General features: G+C 36.5%; 2 protein-coding genes across 2 annotated transcripts in view; one reads left to right on the forward strand and one right to left on the reverse strand.

Moving 5' to 3' along the window:
• SMC1B (structural maintenance of chromosomes 1B) overlaps window positions 1–2,180 on the forward strand; it is a 37,928-nt gene extending 35,748 nt beyond the window's left edge. The window contains exons 24-25 of the mRNA XM_035309578.1: window positions 706–816; window positions 1,076–2,180. Coding sequence (XP_035165469.1) covers window positions 706–816; window positions 1,076–1,174 — 210 coding nt within the window. The 3' untranslated portion in view covers window positions 1,175–2,180. The remainder of the gene's footprint in view (window positions 1–705; window positions 817–1,075) is intronic.
• Window positions 2,181–5,860: 3,680 nt separating this feature from the next.
• Window positions 5,861–16,226, reverse strand: FAM118A (family with sequence similarity 118 member A). The gene is given in 13 exon segments (XM_035309653.1): window positions 5,861–6,088; window positions 6,691–6,755; window positions 8,988–9,223; window positions 9,225–9,250; window positions 10,011–10,105; window positions 10,108–10,135; window positions 10,691–10,719; window positions 10,722–10,911; window positions 11,979–12,211; window positions 12,214–12,230; window positions 13,559–13,614; window positions 14,632–14,742; window positions 15,918–16,226. Coding segments are annotated over 12 exon segments (1,191 nt in total). The 5' UTR covers window positions 14,668–14,742; window positions 15,918–16,226; the 3' UTR covers window positions 5,861–5,908.
• Between the last annotated feature and the right edge of the window lie 5,960 nt (window positions 16,227–22,186).

Consider the following 22,186-nt stretch of genomic DNA (forward strand, 5'->3'; position numbering starts at 1 on the left):
CTTTTATGCTTTGAATGAAGAAATCTTTTTCTGTGTTTTTCTGGTTTAAAGATTTGCTAAAGCAAATGTTCAATAATCTTCTTGTAATTATATCCTAAATTGAATGTTAATGATGTAATTCACTACAGGCTGTTCATCAAATAGTATCTTCTACCACACATGGATAAAACAGTACAGATTAACTAAAAAAGTACTTGTTTTCCTTTACTATGTAATTTATATTGTGGGGTGCTGCCTCTATTCAAGTCTCCAGTTTATAGCTTAATATTTGTACCTTTCATTTTGCAGAAAATTGAAAAAAAAAAAAAAGGTTGCCTATAATGTGGACTAACATTAAATGCATCCTAGTAAACAACCAATAACAGCTTTTTCACATTTTTTTTTCAGATTTGGGAATTTCTATCTCCATTCTAAATTCTAATACATAAAATAATTTTCATTGGCACTGATGTTCTTCTGTAGCTTTATTCATTGGAGTGAATGATTGTTATCATAAAGCAGCAAATCAGAGGGAGGTTCTTAAGAATATGCAGTATATGTCTTAGGACAGTTTTCTCTTTTTTTATCTTGCTTATTTCACAACTGAATCATTGAATTCCATTGCTAATGTAGTTCAGTTCTTTCCTCACCATTCCCTGATAAAAGTAATTACAGTGTGGTTTCAGTTAGCCAGAACTAATTTTATCGTTTGGCTTTTTTCCAAAGGTATCAAGTTTCATTAAGGAGCAGGCACATGAACAGTTTCAGATGATAGTTATTTCTCTGAAGGAAGAGTTTTATTCCAAAGCAGATGCATTGATTGGAGTGTGTCCAGAGGTAAAAATTATTACTTAAGTTTTGTTAACTAACACAAGCTGGTTCTGTTGAAGATTTACACCTGAAGAATTACTAGTGAATTATGTATGAAGTTGTTGCTGGGTTTGAACTATTTTGTTTTCAGAAGTAACTGCATGTACTGACTTGATGAAAAGATCACTTTGGTAACTCAAACCCATTACTGTATTGCAGTCATTTATGAGGTGTTTACTTCAAGTAACAGAAACATTTTAAATCATGTGATCCTTCCTCTTTTCAGCATGATAATGGTATGTTCAGTCAGGTACTGACTTTGGATCTTACTGAGTATCCAGATGAACAAGAAGAAATGGAGAAATATGTACACAGTTCTTTATAAGAATAAAACATGGATAACTTCAGGGCCAGGTGACAAGGAGAAACACGTTTACAGCTGACTGTTAAAATCTAAAAGTGGGTATTAAAGGTCCATAGATAAATGTTTACATTTAAAAAAAAAATCTAAAACTTTGAGGGAGTTACTCACTGATACAGTTTGTTAACAAGAGAGAGACAGAGGTTTTTATTGTGTGTATTATTCTGGTAAGCAAAGCCTTTTCCTCAAAGGTATTTTTTTTTTTCCTGTCTTAAGATGAAGGATTATGGGTTCACATAAGCACACTGCATTACAGAGAGTAAGACTCTTTTTTTTATGAGAAGAAATGTGTTTAGATTTATTTCCAGTGTATGTTAAACACTGGCCTTGTCAAGACCTTTACAGGTCTTTGTGTTGCAGGTGCATCTGTTTGCTTTCAGATGGGATTATTTCCAGTATCTTGATATTTTAAAAAACAGGAATATAGCCATTGTCTTGCATGACTTGTGTGATGCCTTTGATACTTCAGCTGTCCATTGATACCTTATGAAAATAGTGAGCTTTACAAAAGCTTACATCTCTAGAGGTTTAATATGACCTGGAAAAAAATTCCAAGGTATTGCACCCTATACACAACTGGGAAGAATAAAACAGGTATGAGGCAGCTGCCAAAGAGGTAGCAGCCTTAGGAAAAAAAAAAAAAAATCTGCTATTATTTTGCAGTTAAGCTGACAGCTATGTGTTATATATCTATCCCACTGCCATCAATGTTGCTGGCTGTGCTTTGTCTAAGAAACACCAATTATAAAGTTGGTTACAGAACAGTAGTTGAGAGCTAGAATCAATTTCTCTGGCCTGTGTTTTACTTTAGTGCATACTGAAGACCTTTATTTGGCTTAGGCTTGTTCCTAATGATATCTTGTGTTCATATACCAACATCCTGTAGTACACCATACTTATTACACACTTATACCTTGTAATGTCTTGCTTCTACAATGCTTGTTGCACACAATTAACACTGGACAGTTGAGGTTACCGCATAAGCAAATAATGACCTACGTGAATGTTAGATAGTATGTTTCAATGGAAAGCATTTTCACTGACTTAAGTGTGTCCACTTAACTGTAGAGAAATGTTTATCAAATAGTTAATGTTGCTGCTACACTCCATTAAATAAAATGATTTACTCTGAACATGATCAGTAAGTTTATAATCCTTATTTGAACATCTATTAACAAACATGGCAATGCTTTTATTGGTGTGAAAGATGTATAGAAGAGTACCTGCTAGTGTTTTTCAAAGATCTTTGATCCAGGTCGGTCTGCATATTGCAAATACACAAGCTTGGGGTTTTAACCCTTTATGCAGAACATGGGGTTGAAATAAAAAATAAAGAACTAAAGGTGTAAAGAAAGGTAAAAGCTACATATATTAGCTACTATACAAGAAGGGCCTAGCTGATTTTAAATATTAGAGCATGTCAGATGTCCTGTCAACTTTATTACGTAGCATAAACAAAAGAGGATAATAAATGGGGATCAAGACTGTTCCAGTCAGTAAAATAACCATTTTTTAAAAAGTACAGAAAGAAATATCTAGAGTAGACTCAAACATTTAACATGTCCAGTTGCAGGGTTAGTTTCTTCACTGTACTCAGGTAGTAATTCCAATGAGGCTTTAAACAATTTACTCTTTCACGTAACTCATAAATCAAATACAACAGACTGCACATTCTGTCCCTTTTGACTGTTTTAAACCCTGAGGTAGCTTTAAGGCAACCCTGCCAATACAGTAGCTAAAATGTAGATGGATTACAGTAGTTATGTGATAGGGGTATAACTCACAAAATAACCTATTAATTACTTACCTGCTTTTCCAGATTCAAATGCAAAGCACTTGAGTAAGCAAAGGCTGTTATACAAGTTACCAGTGTCTACAAAACTGAAGAATCACCCGTGTTTAGTTGCAAGTTGATCTTTACAAGAGGGAGGGAATGTGGTTTTCTAATGTGGATCTGATTTGAGGCACAGGATCAAGTGCTACATGACTTTAGGGTACAGCTTACCTTATAAGGACTAACTATTTACCTGTAAATTATACAGCAGTTTGAAGGATCAGTTTAAGTGTTCTAATCTGATAGATCATAGTCCAAAACAGCATGCCTAGCTGCTGAAACTAGCCCTTCATGCTGATTGGAGAGGCAAGTTCCATAGGTTAGTCTTACCAGTAATAGTACACAATGCTAAAAGACAATTTTCAAACGTCATGTGTGCAGAAATACAATGTCTCAAAGGGATGGGATGCATATGGCCACATTTCAGGCTGGTTTTACTTTAACTTCAGAAAAACACAGCTGAAAACAGGAGAACGGGTAGTTGGGTTATTTGGGTTTTAGTGTATGATAGAATTCCTAAATATGATTTCTAAATATGGAGTATTTTCTTCTGGGATAGGAGGAGGAGTATTGTTTAGATTGCTTTTCTATGCAAAGTATCTTCAGGACTTTAATTTGCCTCCTTCAGAACAGGGACAAAGACATCCCCCAAAAGAACTCTAACCATCTCAGTAGTGATTAGTCTAGAAAGAAGCACGTCTTAGTTTCAAGCTTTTCATTTTGTAAACATACATACTACAGAACATGCAGAAAATGTTTTCCATAGGATCATTTATGTTGGAAAAGACCTCTAAGATCATCAAGGCCAACCATTAATTTAGCACTGCCAAGTCTACCACTAACCCATAGCCCTAAGCACCGCATCTACTCATCTTTTAAATACCTCCAGTGATGGTGACTCAACCACTTCCTTGGGCAGCCTTTTCCAATACTTTACAATGCTTCCAGTGAAGAAGGTTTTCCTAATATCAACCCTAGGCCTCCACTGGCACAACTCGAGGCCTATCACTTCTCTGAGAAGAGGCCAATCACCATCTCACTACAGCCTCCTTTCAGGTAGGAGTAGAGAGCAATAAGGTCTCCCCTGAGCTTCCTCTTCTCCAGACTAAACCACCACAGTTCCCTCAGCTGCTCCTCATAGAACTTGTGTTCCCAGCCCTTCACCAGCTTCATAGCCCTTCTCTGGGCATGCTCCAGGACAGGACCTCAATGTCCTTGTAGTGAGGGGCCCAAAGCTGAACACAGTATTTGAGGTGCAGCTTCACAGAGCAGAGTACAAGGGGATGATCACCTCCCTGGTCCTGCTGGCTACACTATTCCTGATAAAAGCCAGGATGCCATTGGCCTTGGCCACCTGAGAATGCTGCTGGCTCATATTCAGCCAGCTATCAACTAATACCCCCAGGTCCCTTCCTACCAGGCAGCTTTCCAGCCAGCCACTCTTCCCCCAGCCTGTAGCACTGCATGGGGTTGTGCCCCAGATGCAGGACCCAGCACTTAGCCTTGTCAAACCTCATGCAGTTGACCTTGGCTTATCAGTCCAGCCTATCCAGATCTCTCTGCAAAGCCCTCCTACCCTCAATCAGATCAACACTGCAAGCTGACCGAGCACTCAATGCCCTTGTCCAGATCATTGATAAAGATACTGAAGAGAACTGACCCCATTACTGAGCAAGGGGGACACTGCTGGTGACTGGCCTCCAGCTGGATTTAACTCCATTTACCACAACTCTGGGGGCCCAGCCCTATCACTTTTACTTCCCCATACAACCTCATTTGTGTTATGCGCTCTCACAAGGCATTACAGATCATCTCCACAATGAATCTCAGAAAAACCTGCCTGAAGCAACCTCCAGGACACCCAGATACAAATGGGCTCGTATCAGCACAAGAATGACCCTGAATATGCTCTCCTGCAGACACTGAGGAGAGAGGGAGCTGACTAGTAAATTCCAGAAGATCAGCAGTGTTAACAACTGAAGCAGTAATTCTATCAGCCTAGTGCTGGAACAATTCAGTGCAAGGTGAAGTGACGGTACCTCAGGTAAGAAGTGAACATACTGCCTAACTTAAGTCATTTGACTAGTTCAACTAACAAAGTTACACACTAGGAAATGTCAGATACCTAATTAGATACTACCCTGTTTTATTTCCACTGCAGTAAGACTGTCCATTACCTACTGAAATAACTGGCAGCATACTCTACTGTTTAAACAACCACTAGAATATTTCCGTGGAAATAAACTGAAAAAGGTTAGTAAGCCCACATACGCTGTTGTATTTTTCTTGATTTCCCTCCCTGTAAACTCATGCCTTAGACTGACAAATAATGAAAATGAATGCTTGTGCTAAAAGTGTAAAATAAGGAAGTTATTGTGATGTAGGTTCCATAAATGCAAAACATTTCCTGCTCAAAGCAGCTTAGAGGTCTAAATCTTGCAAACTTGTGCTGACAGACACCCCCACCCCCCAAAGAGATCAACCTCCTGCAGCCTAATTGCAGATCAGCTGATTAAAAAAAGGATTTTAAGAAATTCTTAATTTTAAAGGCAACTAGCAGGTAGTTTCATGGTATGCCAACAGTTATTTACATATCTGAACAGCACCTCCATTGTGGGCCATGGGCACCTCCATACTCAGGCCAAAATGTTAAGAATTTGGTCCGTGTGGCTTCAAGAACAGGCAGGTAAAACTTGTATCTATATGCCTCTAAATGACCTGTACTACTGAAACACTATCTGTGAGAAGTGCCTGCAGAGTGACTTACATTACTCTCAAAATTTCACATGCATTACACATTTACATCCCTAGAAAACGCTAAGATAAATACACAATTTTTATTCCACTTGAAACTATGGAACTACTTAGCTCAAAACCTTCAATGCAGAAATAAGACATCTGCTGTTAAAAACTTTTGGGTTGTGTGTGTTTTTCCCCCTGTCAATCAATAATGGATATACCATTATCTGATTGCTTGATTCTTTTGGGAAAGTCAGTATCATTTTCTCATCATTTCCTTTTAGCACCGTCCACACATGAAGTTCCTGTGGAAAGAGAGGGGAAGAAAAACAGTAAAAAGAAGTATTTTAATCATGCTACATACATGTTTTGTATATGTGCATAAATATATATGTTTGTTTTTGTTTTGTTTTTTTTTACAAGCACTAAATATTAAAACAGTACTGGTCCACTAAGGTTCTTATATTTGGATTCTAACACCTAGTAAACATCTGCAGCAATTCAGTGACCCTGAGACTTCTCTCAACACTGAGCTGTGGTACTAAGACATAAAACAGTAAGTAGCTAATCATACAGCTGTCTTTTGAAGAAAATGAGTTTTCTGGTTTTGTGTGATAATGCCTGTGGAGTTCACAGGCAAGAAGCTTCAGTAAAAAGTCTGGATCTGTTATTGAAAAAAAACAGTTTTTGGTGTGAGCTACTGCTGAAGCAGAAACAAAGGTGAAGAGCAAAAATGAATGGAAGGGAAAGGACCTCAAAATTATGACATCCATCACCTAAAACTAGTTTTGTATTTTTACTATGCAAAGCTGTATTAGGAAATTTTAATGTGGTATGTATTCCAAAATGCAAGTATAACAGGTGCTAAAATTACTTGTAAGGAGGGTGGTAACTAAAAGCTCCTTACTAACTTAAGTTGAACTGAATTAAATTGTTCTGGTTTCTTCTCCATTGGTGCCTGGATGTGCTTTCCTGAAAAGGGGTATTTATGACCTCATCTCAAAGACAGATATGCTTAAAATCAAATTCCAAAATTAATCTGTTACTACACCTGCCCATAAGTATCTCGGACCTTGCATGCTTTTTGATTGTGAAAGAGTGGTGTTTTTAATCTCCTATAATGCAGAAGACCCTTAACATACAATAACAAAGCGATACTTCTATACAATTTTGATCCATTGTTTTCCTGTCATTTGCTGCAGCAGCACAAAGATCTTAGAAGTGCCACGTTTTTAAGTTGAAGTGTTGCTTCAAAGGGATATTTTGCTGTTTTATACCCCCCAAGAAAAAAAACAATCACAGAACCATCTAGTTCGGAAGAGACCTCCAAGATCAACTAGTCCAACCTCGGACCTAACACTAACAAGTCCTCCACTAAGCCATATCACTAAAGTGCTACAGCCATCCAAATGTCTTTTAAAGACCTAAATCTAAAAAATCTAAAGACCTAGATCTAAAAAATAGATTTTGCATGTTTAAAGCCAGTTTAAAACAAAAAAACAGAAGAAGTGCTTTTATGGGCAGTAAGAAATCACTGAAAGTTCATGAGTAGGGGAAAGAAAAGAGTTCCCTGCAGGGTAAGTCCAGAAACAATAACAAGATAATACAATGTCAGTGTCTGTTATAAAGCAAACGTGAAAATAATGAAACCTGGCAGTTGGGTACCACAGAGAGCAGTTACCCACATCTGAAATCAGTTTTCTTTGAGATCCTGACTTGTAAATAAGAACAACAATAGTTAAAAGTCAGAGGTCCCTCTTCTTGCAAGTAGTCTGCCAATCAGTAATCCCACTGAATGAAATGGGCAGCATTATGGTCTGATCTTGCAGTCATTTCCAACAATAATAACCCTTTTTATTTTATATTGAGAGTTCAGTTAACTATATTTCCCACCTCTGTTTTGAGCGCAATGCTGCTGTGCAATATATTGGATAGTCTGGATTCAACATGCTCTAGATGCTTCTCAGACAATGAAAGTATATGCATAACAATCAACATTAGTATGGCAAAGACCAAACAAACTAGTAGGCTGAGGCTATTTCAGGTGTCTGACATTCCACCCCAGTGTATTTTGCAGTGTCTACACTGCAGATAGACCTTCCAAAACCTAGATGCTATAATACTTTTTTTCTAGCTTTCATAGTCAGAAAAGTCTAAGCCAGTCTAAATGGACTATTAACCCACTTACAGAACCCATTACATAATTTGGGCATTTGCCTGTGATGATCTTTTGTAGAGAGCATGGGCAATATACCTGCTATACACCACTTTGCAATAACTGTAGACAAAACAGTTTCACTGACAAGATAAATAAGATTTTTGAAATGAGATTGTTCCCAAGGTTATTTTCCCCAGCTCTCTGAATAAGCCATAGAAGAACTGTCCTTGTTTGGAAGATGTTAAAGAAATCTCTCTCCTTTCCTTCAAATTGTTCTTTTTCTATTGTTTTATAGTAAAGGCTCTCTATTGTTATGGCTAAGAGATTTATTTAAGAGTTGAGAGACTACAAGATGAAAGGGGGGAGGAGGGGAAGAGTGGGTGAAAGGATCTACTTGGTAAAACTTATCTTGTCCATGCACAACTGTTACCTTCTGCAAAGGTATTGAATTATTTCCCATTCTACCATAAAATGCACTTTACAGAATATCATTTACTGTCAAAAAGTGGAGCGTTATTCCACAGCTCCTACTTTTCTTTCACAAAAGACTATCCTTATACTCAGGTATTCTAAGAGTCTTAACTGTGTTAAGACAAATGCTACTGGGCGTACTGTTCACATCCTTTTCAGATTGTTTCCCACTTTAAGCTTAATCAAGAATTTTGGCTCAGTTTATTCCACCAATTATTATTTTTTTTAAATTCTCTTTTAATACCATGACACATTTTATATAATGTAATACTCAATATACCAGAATAGTCCAGGCCAATAAATAAACAAACATAAGAGTGAGTATCTTAACCAAATACTACAAGAAGACAAATTCAGAATTAAATTTTAAAGAATCTAAAGAACTTACAGAAATAAATGTGGTTACAATTTTGGCATGTGTTTCAGTTTTACAAGTCAATAATAAATGGAGATGTTGCACAGGCCTAGTGCTGGCAACACACACTGTCATTGTTTCAGCCCAACTACTAACTGTTCAGATACAGCATCCTGCTATGTCCCTACTCTAAAGTTTCTGAATTAAGAGAATATATTACCTAGATTTCTGTGCTTGCACATTTGAGCAGTCAAATCTTGTACATACTCCAGGAATTGTTTAAAGCACTCCCCATAAGATACTTTTATTCCATGCAGAAGCATATCTGCCTGGAGCTTAAAGAAGTGGTCTTCATTTTCTTTAAGCACCAACATAAAATGTTCTAAATCTACCTTATTCTTCACAGTATAAAGAAAAAGAGCTTGGAATATCTGATCACGTAGAGTCTCTCCACAGACTTTGATACAAATTTTGAAGAACTTCCTGTTCAGAAATATAAAAACAGAAGAGCTACATTTACTTCAACAGTCAAAAGATTAAAGTAAGAGCTTTTAAAATGCATCAGGCATAAGAGAAGCAGAGCATCCATCACTATTGAACTGAATTAAGCATATATTTTAGGATTGCGGCAAACTGACATTTCATAAGCACTGTTTCTACAAAAAAATATATCTTCAAAATCAAAAGTTACCATAGAAAATTAAGTACGTGTAAGTATTTCCAGTAATGACATTTTAAACTGAAAGAATAACGATGGTAGAATATTAGACTCCTGATAGATTCAATCAATAAGCAAGGAAAGTTAATATTCTTTACCAAATGTTTGACTTCTCTAAACATGTAATACAACATTAAGGATCTAAGATCTGGAGCTGGTTATAGCTTATGCCCCTAAAATATGAACCCAAGCAATCAGATGGTAAAGAATCATTGCAATGGTGTCTAACATTTGCAATGGTGGCTAATATTCTAGGCCTGGTGTTCTTCCTTAAGATAAATTCAAAGAGCTTTAGAACAATGACATACAACTGAGGTTTTTAATTGTGACTTGCAAAGAAGCAGTATACAGGGGCATATACTGCCCTAGGAACATAACTGGCTTTTTGAGTAATGTCATTTTTCTGTGTTCCAATTATTTAAGCTAGGGTTTTGTTGGATCATATAGGCTAAGGTAACGTGTATGAAACGACAACAACAAAATAGTTTGGAAACACATAGTAAGAATTTTAAAGATCACACAAACCATGACTTCAGGATCTTGAGTCACATCTTTATATCCTGAAGGATCTAGCACCATTCCACAAGGATCTGTATACAAGCCATGAATATGAAGAACTATTTTATATGACCTCTTGCCCACTGAAGAACCTAAAGAAAATTAAACATTACATCTACTATAGTAAGATATTGCACAAATATACAGCTGTCCTAACATATAAAACCACTTAAAGCAGAAGTAACTTCTGCATTTTTCTGCAGCCAGTTTAATTTTATTACTAAGCTTATTTTAAATTACAAAAAGGTGATTGCTGATACTGAAGATGGTTGCAGCTTTTCAGTCCAATCAAGCATTCAACCAATCAAATTCCAGCAATGCTGACAGTAAATATATGAAAAGCAAATTAATTACCAGCCTTGTGAAATCCTATTTGTAATGGTTACAATTATTTCATGAAAGTTATATCAGTTTTTATTTTTCCAGGGAATGTAGGGAGCGGTTAATAAATGTGCCGCTGAAATGTCATTTGGTGAACTGTTATCAGATTATTCAGAATAAACAGATACTGAAAATAAATGTTAGTGCATCAGCTGTTAACTTACAAGTATGCTTTAACAATTAAGAAGCTTTAGCCTTAACAGACTTTACACAGGAAAACAATCTGTCAATGAAGACTAAGAGCTGCTTTCTCTTTTAAGTCATACCTTATCCTTATCTTTCAAGTCCAAAGATCCATAGGTTTACCCTGTTGATGACCAAATATTTCAAGTAAATTGTCGTAATTTGTAGTTAGAACCATTGTGCCTCTCTCCATTAGTCTCAGGATTGATTGCAGAACAACAGGGTTCTGAATGTGTTGTTCTAAGTTATCAAACACCTCCATTAAGCAATCCTGGAAGAAGCTGGGCTTTGTATCCCCAGTACGCTGAAGGAGGAAAAAAAAAAAATGAACATTTCATAAGTATAACATGTGACATTATGAATACCTCTACCAGAAAACCAATATTTACTTAATGCCAAAGCATTTCCTTAAAAGAGAAATAGGTGTAATAACCTAGGAACTCACAGTATATAAATCATAAATGTCTGAATGTACAAAAAAAAACATCAGAAATAAACTCAAATTATTCAGGTGCTCTTGCCTCCACTTTATACCACTTAAAGTAATACTGTAGTTTGCTCAAGGAAGTGTGTAATGTAGGTACAATAAAACAGTAAAACCAAATTGTTCTATTGTTCTGCTACAGTTAAATCCTCACTGTAAAAAAAAAAAAAAGTGAGTTTTTGTGGTTTTGTTTGTATTTTTGCTTCCTAATTGTGAATTCCTTAATCATTAAATCTACTGCAAAGCATAACAGACTCCTCCCAAAAGGGAGAGGTAACTATTATACTTCACCTGTAGAGAAGCTTGTAACCCTCACCACCTGTTGCAGAATATTGAGCACATCCTACAACTTTTTTCAACAGGTATTTACATCACTCTGATTGTATGTGTATGTCACTAATTGGCAAAGACTCGGCAAACCTATTAACACACAATTTGAAAGTCTCTAGGGCCTAGAATCAAAGGCTGAAAAAACAGACGTATGAACTGACGTCAGTGAAGCGTGAGCTACAGCAGGTCAGTTTGTGTGATCTAAAGCTATCAGTGGGGTCAAAGTCTACCTGTATTTTCACAGTCTCACTACCTTCAGCGAGCAGAGCTTTAAGTTCCTCTTTCAGTGGCAGGCAACATTATGGAGAATATTTATTAGTCAAGACTCTTGCTTGCATTAATTATGATGAAAGCTTACTTGCACTAAAATAGTTTGTGTGTGTGTGTGTGTGTGTGTTTTAAGCCTCTCCACATGTTCATTGTACTATAGGAGTATGAGCAAAATTTCAATTTTAAACAGTAAAATTTGAGTTTTAGCAAACAGGCAAAGATTTTAGTTGGTTACAAAGTAAAAATGTATAATTCCAGAAGTCAGCATACGTTATAGACACACTCACTGGTGACATTTTCCTGATGAGATCAAGTGCAACCACAAGCAGGTCTCTATCTTTGATCACTTTTTTACGAAATTCAGCAACATCTCCTGGATGCAGCACCTCCAACTGTTCAGCTGCTTCAATTACAGCCTCGATGCAGCTTCTCCAGGGGCACAGCGCAGGGATTCCTGGTGCGACAGCAGCACTAACTCCAGTTCCAATTACAAGAAGAAGGTCCTGAGGCTGCTTTCTATTAGGCTTTTTAAGAATTTTCTCAAAAGAAGAAAAAAACATGGATCTTTTTCTGCAGTTTAGTACATTTTCTACCTCTAACTTATCTGAAGATTTCTTGTCACTCAAGAAGTCTCTGTGAGTTATTAACACTTGCGCACAATACTGAACACCCAGAAGGAAATGAGTTTTCCTTTTCTGTGCAGAAGGATGGCAGCAGTTAACAAACCCCCCCAAAGCTAAAATGGACTTTTCCCCCCATGTTTACATATATAATAAAAGCCGTAAGATGGCAGCAACTTTAAATCACTAACGCTTCTGAGATCCAAAATTGTTGACTACCAATTTTCAGTTCACTGAGCTAGCCAAACATCATTTCAAATGAAATTTTGAAAGACCGTTCAAAGGACTGCCCGATCATTTATTTAATGCACGAGACAGAAAGTAATTAGAACTATTACAAATGGGAAGGTTCTACTATTTCAAACAAAACTTGGTTTTATCTGGAAAAAAAAAAAAGTGTATTTATTCTCACTTTAAGACACGCAAACATAACAGTCATGCTTGTTCAGACCAAGGGTTTATCAAGACCCCTGTTCTGATGCTACTATCCACAGCTTACAGCCAAATGCACCTTTGAGTATCCCAGTATTCACTGAACAAGACAGCACAAGAGACAGCACAGACTCTCTACCATGAGAGTCTGGCTGTGTGTCAGTAATAAACCTGATGTATATACAAGATCATTCCATTTAACTCCTTCTTCCAAATATGTATTTTAGCACCAAGCCAGTGTAAAAGAACTGATGTTTCCTCACCAATTATTCTTTCCACCATTATTTTGCAAAGAAGCCTAAAGACATTTAAATCGCACAGAGAAATCACTGTAGACAAACAAGGATTTCAGTAATAAAAAACCTCAACATTCCTTTGACTTTCAAACCCAGTTAATTACTGTTAGTCCAGCATCACAGTTCTTCAGTACCTCTTATTTTACAAGAACCTGAAGCTATCTAGCTAAAACTGAAACATTTAACTTTAAATGGCCTCAGGCAAAGAAATTAATAAACCTGTTGATAATGGTAATGCTTGTAGCTAAAGCCTACAAAGAAAATGTTGTTGATAATCCCCTTGTCTTCCTGTTACATTCAGCACAAACTGTTTCTACTCAGCAAGCATATTATTAATGCCCCAAGAACAAATTAAGCAAATATGAAGCACATGGTTAGAGGAGAAACCAGTTTTTGAAGATCATTTCAAGTTGTCAAGTATGATGTTGTTCTCATACCTGACTTTCAATAATGTAGTTCCATTATGTTTTCAGATTTTCATTAACAGTTTTGCAGAATAGCCTCTGCAACACTAGTTACCTGGATTTTTGCTCACTTCTAATTGTTGACCTTTCCAATGAATCCATCTCTGAACCCTAAGTAAAAGAAAAAGTAAAATCATTCTTAATGCATCTACCTTGGAAAAACATTAGTCAGCATTTCTGTTTATTTTTATCAAGTATTTAAAATTAAAAAAAAAAAAAAAGAAAATCAATCTCTATATCACGTCCCAGTTAAGCTAGACACTGATAGAAAGAAAGCTGGCAAAGTAGGAAGTGTAAACTTCCACAGTTCCATGTCAGCTCAGCCAATTGGTATTTTGAAGCTAATGGAGATGGGGCTATTCACACATCGTGAATTTAGACAGAGGTACATTTCAGTTAAAGTTTATCATAACCAGAAAAATGTTAAGTCATTTCAAGTAAATGAATGCTTTTCTTAAAAATAAACAAACACACACACAGATTCTTGAACATAGAAGACTTACCTGCTAAAAAAAAAAAAAAAGCAATGATTGAATAATCAAGACAATTTCAAATTAAGTTATTAGTTACCCGACCACACCATATTACAAAGATGATTTTTCCCGCCCTCAGAAGGATTTTAAATAGTAACTTCTTTCTGTATCTTCTATATCATCACTTGAACTGGCATCCAGTCAAGATCCTTGTCCCAGAATTGTCAGATAAGTGTTCCAATTTTTTTTTTTTTTTTTTAGTCTAACTTCTACAAAACTTAGGCATCATTTCTGTTTGCAAACAACCCTATAAGTTTCCAAAATTGAAATAAAGAACAGGAATTTATTCACTTTTCTTACAGTTTCAGCAGATTATGGAATGCAGAGCAGAAAACTGCACTTTTTAGACAATATAAGCCAAAGAAAGAACAAAATGTAAAAAGTATTACACTTTCAAAATCATAGACACAAACCTTATACCAAAAAGCAGACTGCTACAGGATCCCTCTGTAATGGTATGTGTGCATAGCAGTCTCCTACTTCCCTATTAAAGAGATGAAAAACGTTCTTGAGAGAGAAAAATCTTTTTCCAAAACCAAACTGATAGACAAAATGTTAGGTTCAACTTTTTTTTTTTTTTAAATGAACACTCTACAAAGCCAGTTTTGCACAGGGACCTGAAAGATTTCATCACGGACTTCTAGAACAGCAGCTACGCATTCAGATTTTAGAGTTTTGCATGTTCTGAAAAACAACTCAGTGCAGCCTAAAACAAGTACTACATTTTTATTACCATAAATTAAATTACACAATCAAAACATTAACACTATAGAAACAACAAATAATAAAAAAAGAAAAACATACTTCTTTTCAGAACAGAAGTTCAGCATTTATAGTTTTAATTAATCTCCCTCTAGTAAAGGCAATTAGTAACGCCTATTTCTATGGTACATTTTGGCATGGTACATAAGCAAAGTCACAAATATTAAGCAGGCAACTACAATTCTCACTGCAAACCCCTTTAAGTTTTCATCTTGTATGCATTATTCACACTAACTGACCCAGAAGAAACAATCCTGCACAAGGATCTCAGCAATCGGTTCTCTGTAAGTCAGACATTAAATGAAATTCCTAATTCTACCTTCTAGTTCACTAAAGCTCTATGATATGCTTCAAAGGCAGGACCAGTTTGAGCTCTTCATTCAAAATGCATAGTTAAAATGAAGAGAAACTCTGCTACCAATTGTAAATCTATAATTAAGACACTCTGGAGTTATTCTAGGCTTTTACTGTTATCATCAACATTGCAATTGTGTCTCATACTCTTTAAGTCCATAAAATTGCAGAAAAAATCACCCAGGGCTTCACGTTATAAACATGATACATCAAATGGAGAAAAAACAAACAAAACTGAAAAACGGTACTTAAATAGTCAGAAATCTGATCTCATTCATTTCACGAGTTAATAGCATTTAGGCAGGTAACCCTGCATCTCTCCCCATCCTGACATTCATATTGGACAGATCCTTATTTATCTCTGTTGCGTCCAACACAGGATTAGTTAGCTGCTATAAAACTCATCCCCCTTGCAAGAAGCTCATTCATCGGTGTAAGGTCCAAGATGTCATCCTTCTATAACAATCTCTAAAGTATTGAAAACTTTCTTTTAGTCTGTCTTTCTCCAACAATCTTCTCAAACCAATTTAAATCTAAAGCATAATAATAATGCTGACAAGAGACTTTGGCTACAGTATCAACACTTAGAAATCATCAAGTTTTATTATATTAATTCTTAAGTTTGTTTTTATAAGGACATGTTTTTGTTTGGCTTTGAAACCCATCTTAGTTTGTGGCCGTGGAGACTGCAGACCCTAATTCCTCAGAAAAGCATCCTGCCAGACCCTCTGCTTCCTAAGGTTACTTGCCAACTCCAAAACTCACCTGATGAAAGCTAATTTGGAAGCAGGAGGCCTAAACCTGGATATAATCTGGTACACAGGCATCAGCATTTCTGAGGAAAACACCCAAGGATTCTTTTCAAGTAGAAAAATCTTGTCTTGAGGCAGCATTTTTTCCACACTCCATTTGCAAACAGCATCCTATAAAAGCAACTATACTGTCAACTAATGAACACTAGCATGCTTAATATGGAGAATAAGCAATCTTGAGCAAAACACTCGAAAATCTGGAGAATAAAACACCTTTTTGTACAGAAAAACTATGAGTTCCCAATGAAAAAACACCTCATGAAAGAAACGGGACTCATTTGCTTAGAAAATAGACTGTTTCATTGAAGCATTTGGAAAACAAAAACAAACAAGAAAAACCTTGAACAACTACACGATTAACTTGCCCAAACGAACAAAACGATGTCACCACCTAATGCTTTAGACCTTAGTAGTTGCTTTTACCCCCGCCGCCGCCGCCGCCGCCGCCGCCGCCCCTCAGCCAGCCCCACGGGCAGAGGCGAAGCCAAACGCAGAGCCGAGCGCGGAGCGGCGGTTTTAAGGGCCTGACCGGGCCGTTACGAGCCGTTACCGCACCCCCGCCGCCATAATGGCCGTGGCACCGCCCCGGCCGACGCCGTGCCTTCAGGGCCGGGCCCTGCCGAAGCTTTCCCCGCCGGTCGGGAAACAGCTGCCGCGGCAGCGAGGGGCCGCCCCTGCATGGTTCCTGCCCTGAGGGAGCAGCGCTCCCATGAAATCAGGCACCCCGATCTGACAGATCTGCATCCGCGCCTTCAGCCAGGGGATGCTAGCAAGGTGTCACACAGCCCCGCCCCTCTCCTCGTTCTTAAAGTGGGGCAGGGTATTGCTTACATGCCTCTAAAAATCCTTCCAACTCCTCACAGGCAAAAAAAGTAGGGGTTAGCTGTCGGTATGAAAAAGAATCAGTGATCATTTACAGAAGAAAGGGAACTGATTGTTGGTTGCAGAAGAAAGGGAATGGGTAACTATGAAGATTAATAGAGTTAGTACTACAGAAACTTATAGAGGACACCCCTATTAACAATGAAATGTATTAGGGTGATGAGAAAGCAAAACAGGGAAAAAAAAATAACAATATTTACCTCTGTTCCACCATATTATCTAGCAGCAGTGCCCAGCATTATTTGCACTGCTGTGGATTTAATTAGGCCGCCTCACAAGTGGACTCAGCTATGCAAGGAAACCATGTAGTCATCAGATGTGTAAAGGCTGCATGTTGCGCCTAGGAGTACTTTGAGCACAAACTGTACCCCCAAATTCCAGTTGAACTGTGTTGAAAACATGTAATTTTCCAACTCTAATTTCTTAACAGGGCTTTTCAGGGATACTTGTGAAACCAGTTTAATGGACTTCTGAAGTCTTGTACTTATGAGAAGAAGCTTCCTAAACATAGGATGTAGATATTTTTTTTTCCTATAGTTCTATTGTTTTGGGGTACAGTCAGGATTCAGAGGAGCTGTATGCCTGTATGATAGTATATGAACATTCTCTTTCATCTGTCAAATGTCAGTCTTGTATTGATACTCTGATGTAGATTTAGGAAGAATTTTCGTAAGAATGGCCAGTTTTACAGATGAAACAAACAACAAAAAAACCCACGCTGTTTATACTCCATAGCCTGTGATACTTTTGGCAAGAATATTTGTCTTCACCCCACTGACTTTACTAACTCTTAGTTTGCATAAGAACACTGTGTCCTCATGAAATATTAATGTAATCTTCCCTAGATATCATTTCTCACTTTGTCATATTTTATGTTACTATATTGCACTGTCCATAGAAAGTCTTAACAAACATTTGGAGAATCATATTCGTATTGATAAGAAAGATAGAATATAGGATCATAGATAACAGAAAGGGAGAAGAAAGAATACAGTCTAACCAGTAGTCTAACCTGAAAATTTAAGATTGAGTGAATTAGAACACATTAGAACATTGAGTGAATTAGAACACATTAGAACTACAATGCTTCTAGCCATTTTACCTCTCATCACTCACTACTACCAGTCAGTCAGAAAGGTATTTTAACATGATGGTATTTAGATGAAATACTGAAAGTGTTAAACAAAACCAAACAGGTGATATTCTGCTCTGAGACCCCATTGTGAAACCCAGCATCATTGTGCTTGGAATGATACTTGACATTGCCTTGCAATAAAGTTGTAACATATTACTAAATAATTTGCTGAATATCTTTGAATATTTTGCTATCTGTGGATAGGAGTCATCCTATTGCTAAATATTTTCCTGAGCCTGAGACTCAAGGTCAGACCCATCCTGTTGATTTACAATACTTAATATTCTTCTTTGTTTCACATGAATGTAAAAAGTAATATGAGAGGAAATATTTGTGAAGAAAAGCCCTTGAAAGTTTTCCCATTTTTCAGTCTGTACCAATTAATCTAAAAAATGTTATTACCTTTTCCTGTAAGTCTTGCCCCTTTTATATTCTTAGACTGCAATAACTATTATTTAAAAACAACAACAGTAATCACAATAATAATAAATTATGTAAGCTCTAGATTTCACTTGCAAGTGGTTGCAGAAGTCACTAAGGACAAAGAATATCAATACTTTCCAATCAAATACAGTCCACATATATTAATATAAAATAAAATCAAAAGGAGCTTTAGTATAGTTTTCCAAACCTACAAGGAGACGACAGCGTATTATTATTTTTTCATTACATTTTTCATTACATTTCCTTTTCCTTATGGCAGACACAAGCAAACGCAAGAACATTGGCATAAAGTTGGTAGCAAGTGTCAGAAGAGAATGATAAAGTGTGTTGAAACTTAAACTTTTAAATTGGAAGGATTTTCTTTCAGGAAGCAACAAGGAAAGGTAAGTGGTGTCGCTGTAACTGAAAAACTCAGTGAGAGGTAGCACACATTTTAAATTAAATAACTATAGAAGGTTACCACTTGATTCAACCGAAGATTTATCTCTCCTATTATAGTAAATTCATATGTTTATCCAAGTGTACCAAACAATATGTTCATTCAATTGCTTATTTTGGGCTTTATTGCTGCTTTTGGAAATACTGCTTTAAGTGATATAATCAGGATAAGCAATGCAGCTGGTTGGTTTTGGCTAGAGGAGGCAATAGGTCTGGTTATTCAGTTGTGTTTTTATGCAATGAGATGTAATGTTGATTTACTTTTGACATCGTGCTGTTTAATAAGTTATGATAAAGTAAATCTTTGCTTACATTATGCCAGATTCTTCTGGGTTAAAAGAAAACAAGTAAAACTCTCAATTAAAATGTATTGAGCTTGCTGAAAAGTATCTTTAAGACACCAACCAACTCATGTCTTAAGTTTCTTCATAACAGGAAGCCCATATGCCCCTGCTGATTGAGATAAAATTCCTTCAACATGCACAATGGAGTAGATAGTTACTTCCTGATAGTTGATTAGTCTTTTCTAACTCAGAGCTGGCTGGATCTTAATAGTTTATCAACTTTGTAAACAGAAGAGTTTGTAAAATGCTTTGAAGAAGAAAGATACTATCAGAAGTTCAAAGTATGTTTTCAAAAGCCAGTGTCAGTTTACTTAGAGTCTATGATTGAATATAGAAATGAATTTTCTAAGGCAACCTTTAAATTTTCACATCCAGCATTGTATGTGCTTAAGACCTGCAAGATCTAGTGACAAGAACCCAGTATGCAACTGCAAGTGCACATTTGAGTTTGCTTTTAAAATTGCCAAGTGATAAGCGTATCCTCAGTGACAGATACTTACAAAGTTTTCCTTTGTTGTCTGCGGACAACTGTTACTTAATAGAGCATAGCTGCATCCAAGTTTTGCATTACTTTCCGCCTACCTCTCTCACATGGTCAGTTCATCAGTGTACACAATTTGCTAATGCTGTCCTATGCTTTCAGTGACACAGGGAAGAAATGACAAACTGCATCTTCCCAGGAAAAAAACAGTTCAGGTCTGTGTTGAATAGCAGTATAAGCTTTAATAGTAAAAGATTTTAATAATTTTGGCTTTACAGTGAATACAGGATAAAATGACACCCCTTTTAGGATCAAACACAACCAGTTAAATTCATTTACCATGGCTTTTTTTTTTTTTTTTTCCAATAACAAATTAAAAGAGAAAATCCATTTTCTCGAGAACAGTAACATCAGCATTAGTGAGAATATAATCATTTCAGTGAAGTCAAATATGGAAAAATACATTTTTTTATTATTTTTTATTTTTAAAAAAGGTAAATGATGAGGGAAATTAGCTCTGTTAGTTTCAGTCTTTCTGACCTTGAACTATTTATAACATAGACTGAATATTTGAAAACTGGGGATTGTAACTGACTGGAATGTCCTTTGATAACACAGGTGGCCTTTTGCACCTTTCCGACAAAAAACAAAGGATCTCTGTCACAAGGCCCATATAATTTCTGACTAGCAACAATGCATGAAGCAGTGCAGTGTGAAAGGGAGAAAAGCTCTTGCTAAGGAGAGACAGAACTGTAATAGAAAAATGGAGGAAAACCAAAGCCAAATAGAAGACAATGCAAGAAAAAAGGTAAAAATGAAAGAAGACATAGACCTGAAAGAATGGGTTTAAAACAAGCATGTTACTGTAAACGCTGGTCAGAGAGAAGGCTAGGAAGTTGCAAATAATCAAATTTTGCCCAAGTTGCTGCTTGGTGAAAAACAGTACTAGGTAAGCGAAATGAACCTTAGGAATACTATTTTGAGAACTCACGGGGGAACTGGAATAAAGATCTTTCTTGGTTGACAAATATCTGATGTAGAAAATGTTTGCGAAAATAGTTGCAGAAATAAGATATACATAAAATAAGGACAAAGGCAGAGGCTAGTCTGCTGTTAGAACACATCAGATGTGGTAATGAGTTGTGGTTTGTTTCTGTTTGTTTGTTTGTTTGTTTGTTTGTTGTTTTGTTTTGTTGTGTTTTTGTTAGGTTGGTTTGGTTTGGTTTGGTTTGGTTTTGAGTTGGTTGAGATTTTATGGTCCAATGGCTACTTTTTGTTACCTAGTCACACATTAACAAGCTTAAAAAAAAACGGTCAACAGATAAGCAAGTGGAGAGCTATGTAGGGGACCAGCATATGTCCATGTCCAGTGTACAGTACAGATACTAAGTAGAGAAGCATAGCTTAAGATCTTGGAATTTCTTGGACCGCAGCAAAAGGGAGCCTTGAAAAAAGGAATCAACCCCATAACCCAGCTCAGTGGTGGCCAGCCAACCTGGCTGTCCAGTCCAGTGTACTGATTGACTGGGGAATTGTTTGAATTATAATGCTATTGGTTGCTATTGGTTGGTCAGATCTCACGTTATGTTCTACAAAAAAAAAAAAAACCTTAACACCTTTGCTTTGAGATGACTGATAATGTCATCTCTCCTGCAGTTTAAATAGTTAGGCCTAGCTACTAATTTGTGGGTATAGCTGCAGTTGTCTATATTCCCGTGCAGTCATGACAGAGTCTATAGGGAAACTGCAAATGTAGCACTTACTTAAGTCCAGGAATGCAAGCCAAATTGAATCTTACTTAAGAAGCAAAGCTCTTTGAATGCAGTCATCTGCCTTGCCTTATACTCTGTACTATACCTAAAGAGAAATAAAGGATTTAAATAAAATGAAGAATCCACCACCCTGATGTTACATTTGCTTGGATTACCATCACCAACATATGAGAAACATATTATGTGTCATATATAATTTTTGGTGTGAGATATCTCAGTTACAAATCTCATTTAAGTCCATGATGTAACAATGTGTTTTGCTGTAATGTATCATCTCATTCCAATAAAGACTAAGGTCTTTATTGGAAGGTCTTTATTATTATTTATTATAAGGTCTTTATTTATCTGTTAAAAGACAGATACAGGCCTATGATTCAGGGATATTTGGATGCTCATCTCCATTCTTTCATTTGAGAATCTGGGCCTTCACACAGAAACCTGTAGATATTATAACACAGAAACAGGACATTCAGGCACGATTATCACAGCAAAGTCTTCAGGCCTTAGTTTTATCCATATGAATTCTACGTAACTAATAAATTATTGAAAATGTGTAATATGAAAGTCCTGCTTTGTACAGAACTAAAACAGATATTAAGTTACTTTTGAGTTTTAAAATTTTACTTGAGTTTACTTACTACTGTAAGAAATTTCCATAATCAATTTTCAGTCTTTTATTTTGATACCTGTCTCCAAGCCTCCAATGAGGCATCAAATAATATTTAT

The sequence above is a fragment of the Oxyura jamaicensis genome, chromosome 1, assembly GCF_011077185.1.
Source record: "Oxyura jamaicensis isolate SHBP4307 breed ruddy duck chromosome 1, BPBGC_Ojam_1.0, whole genome shotgun sequence".
NCBI lineage: Eukaryota > Metazoa > Chordata > Aves > Anseriformes > Anatidae > Oxyura > Oxyura jamaicensis.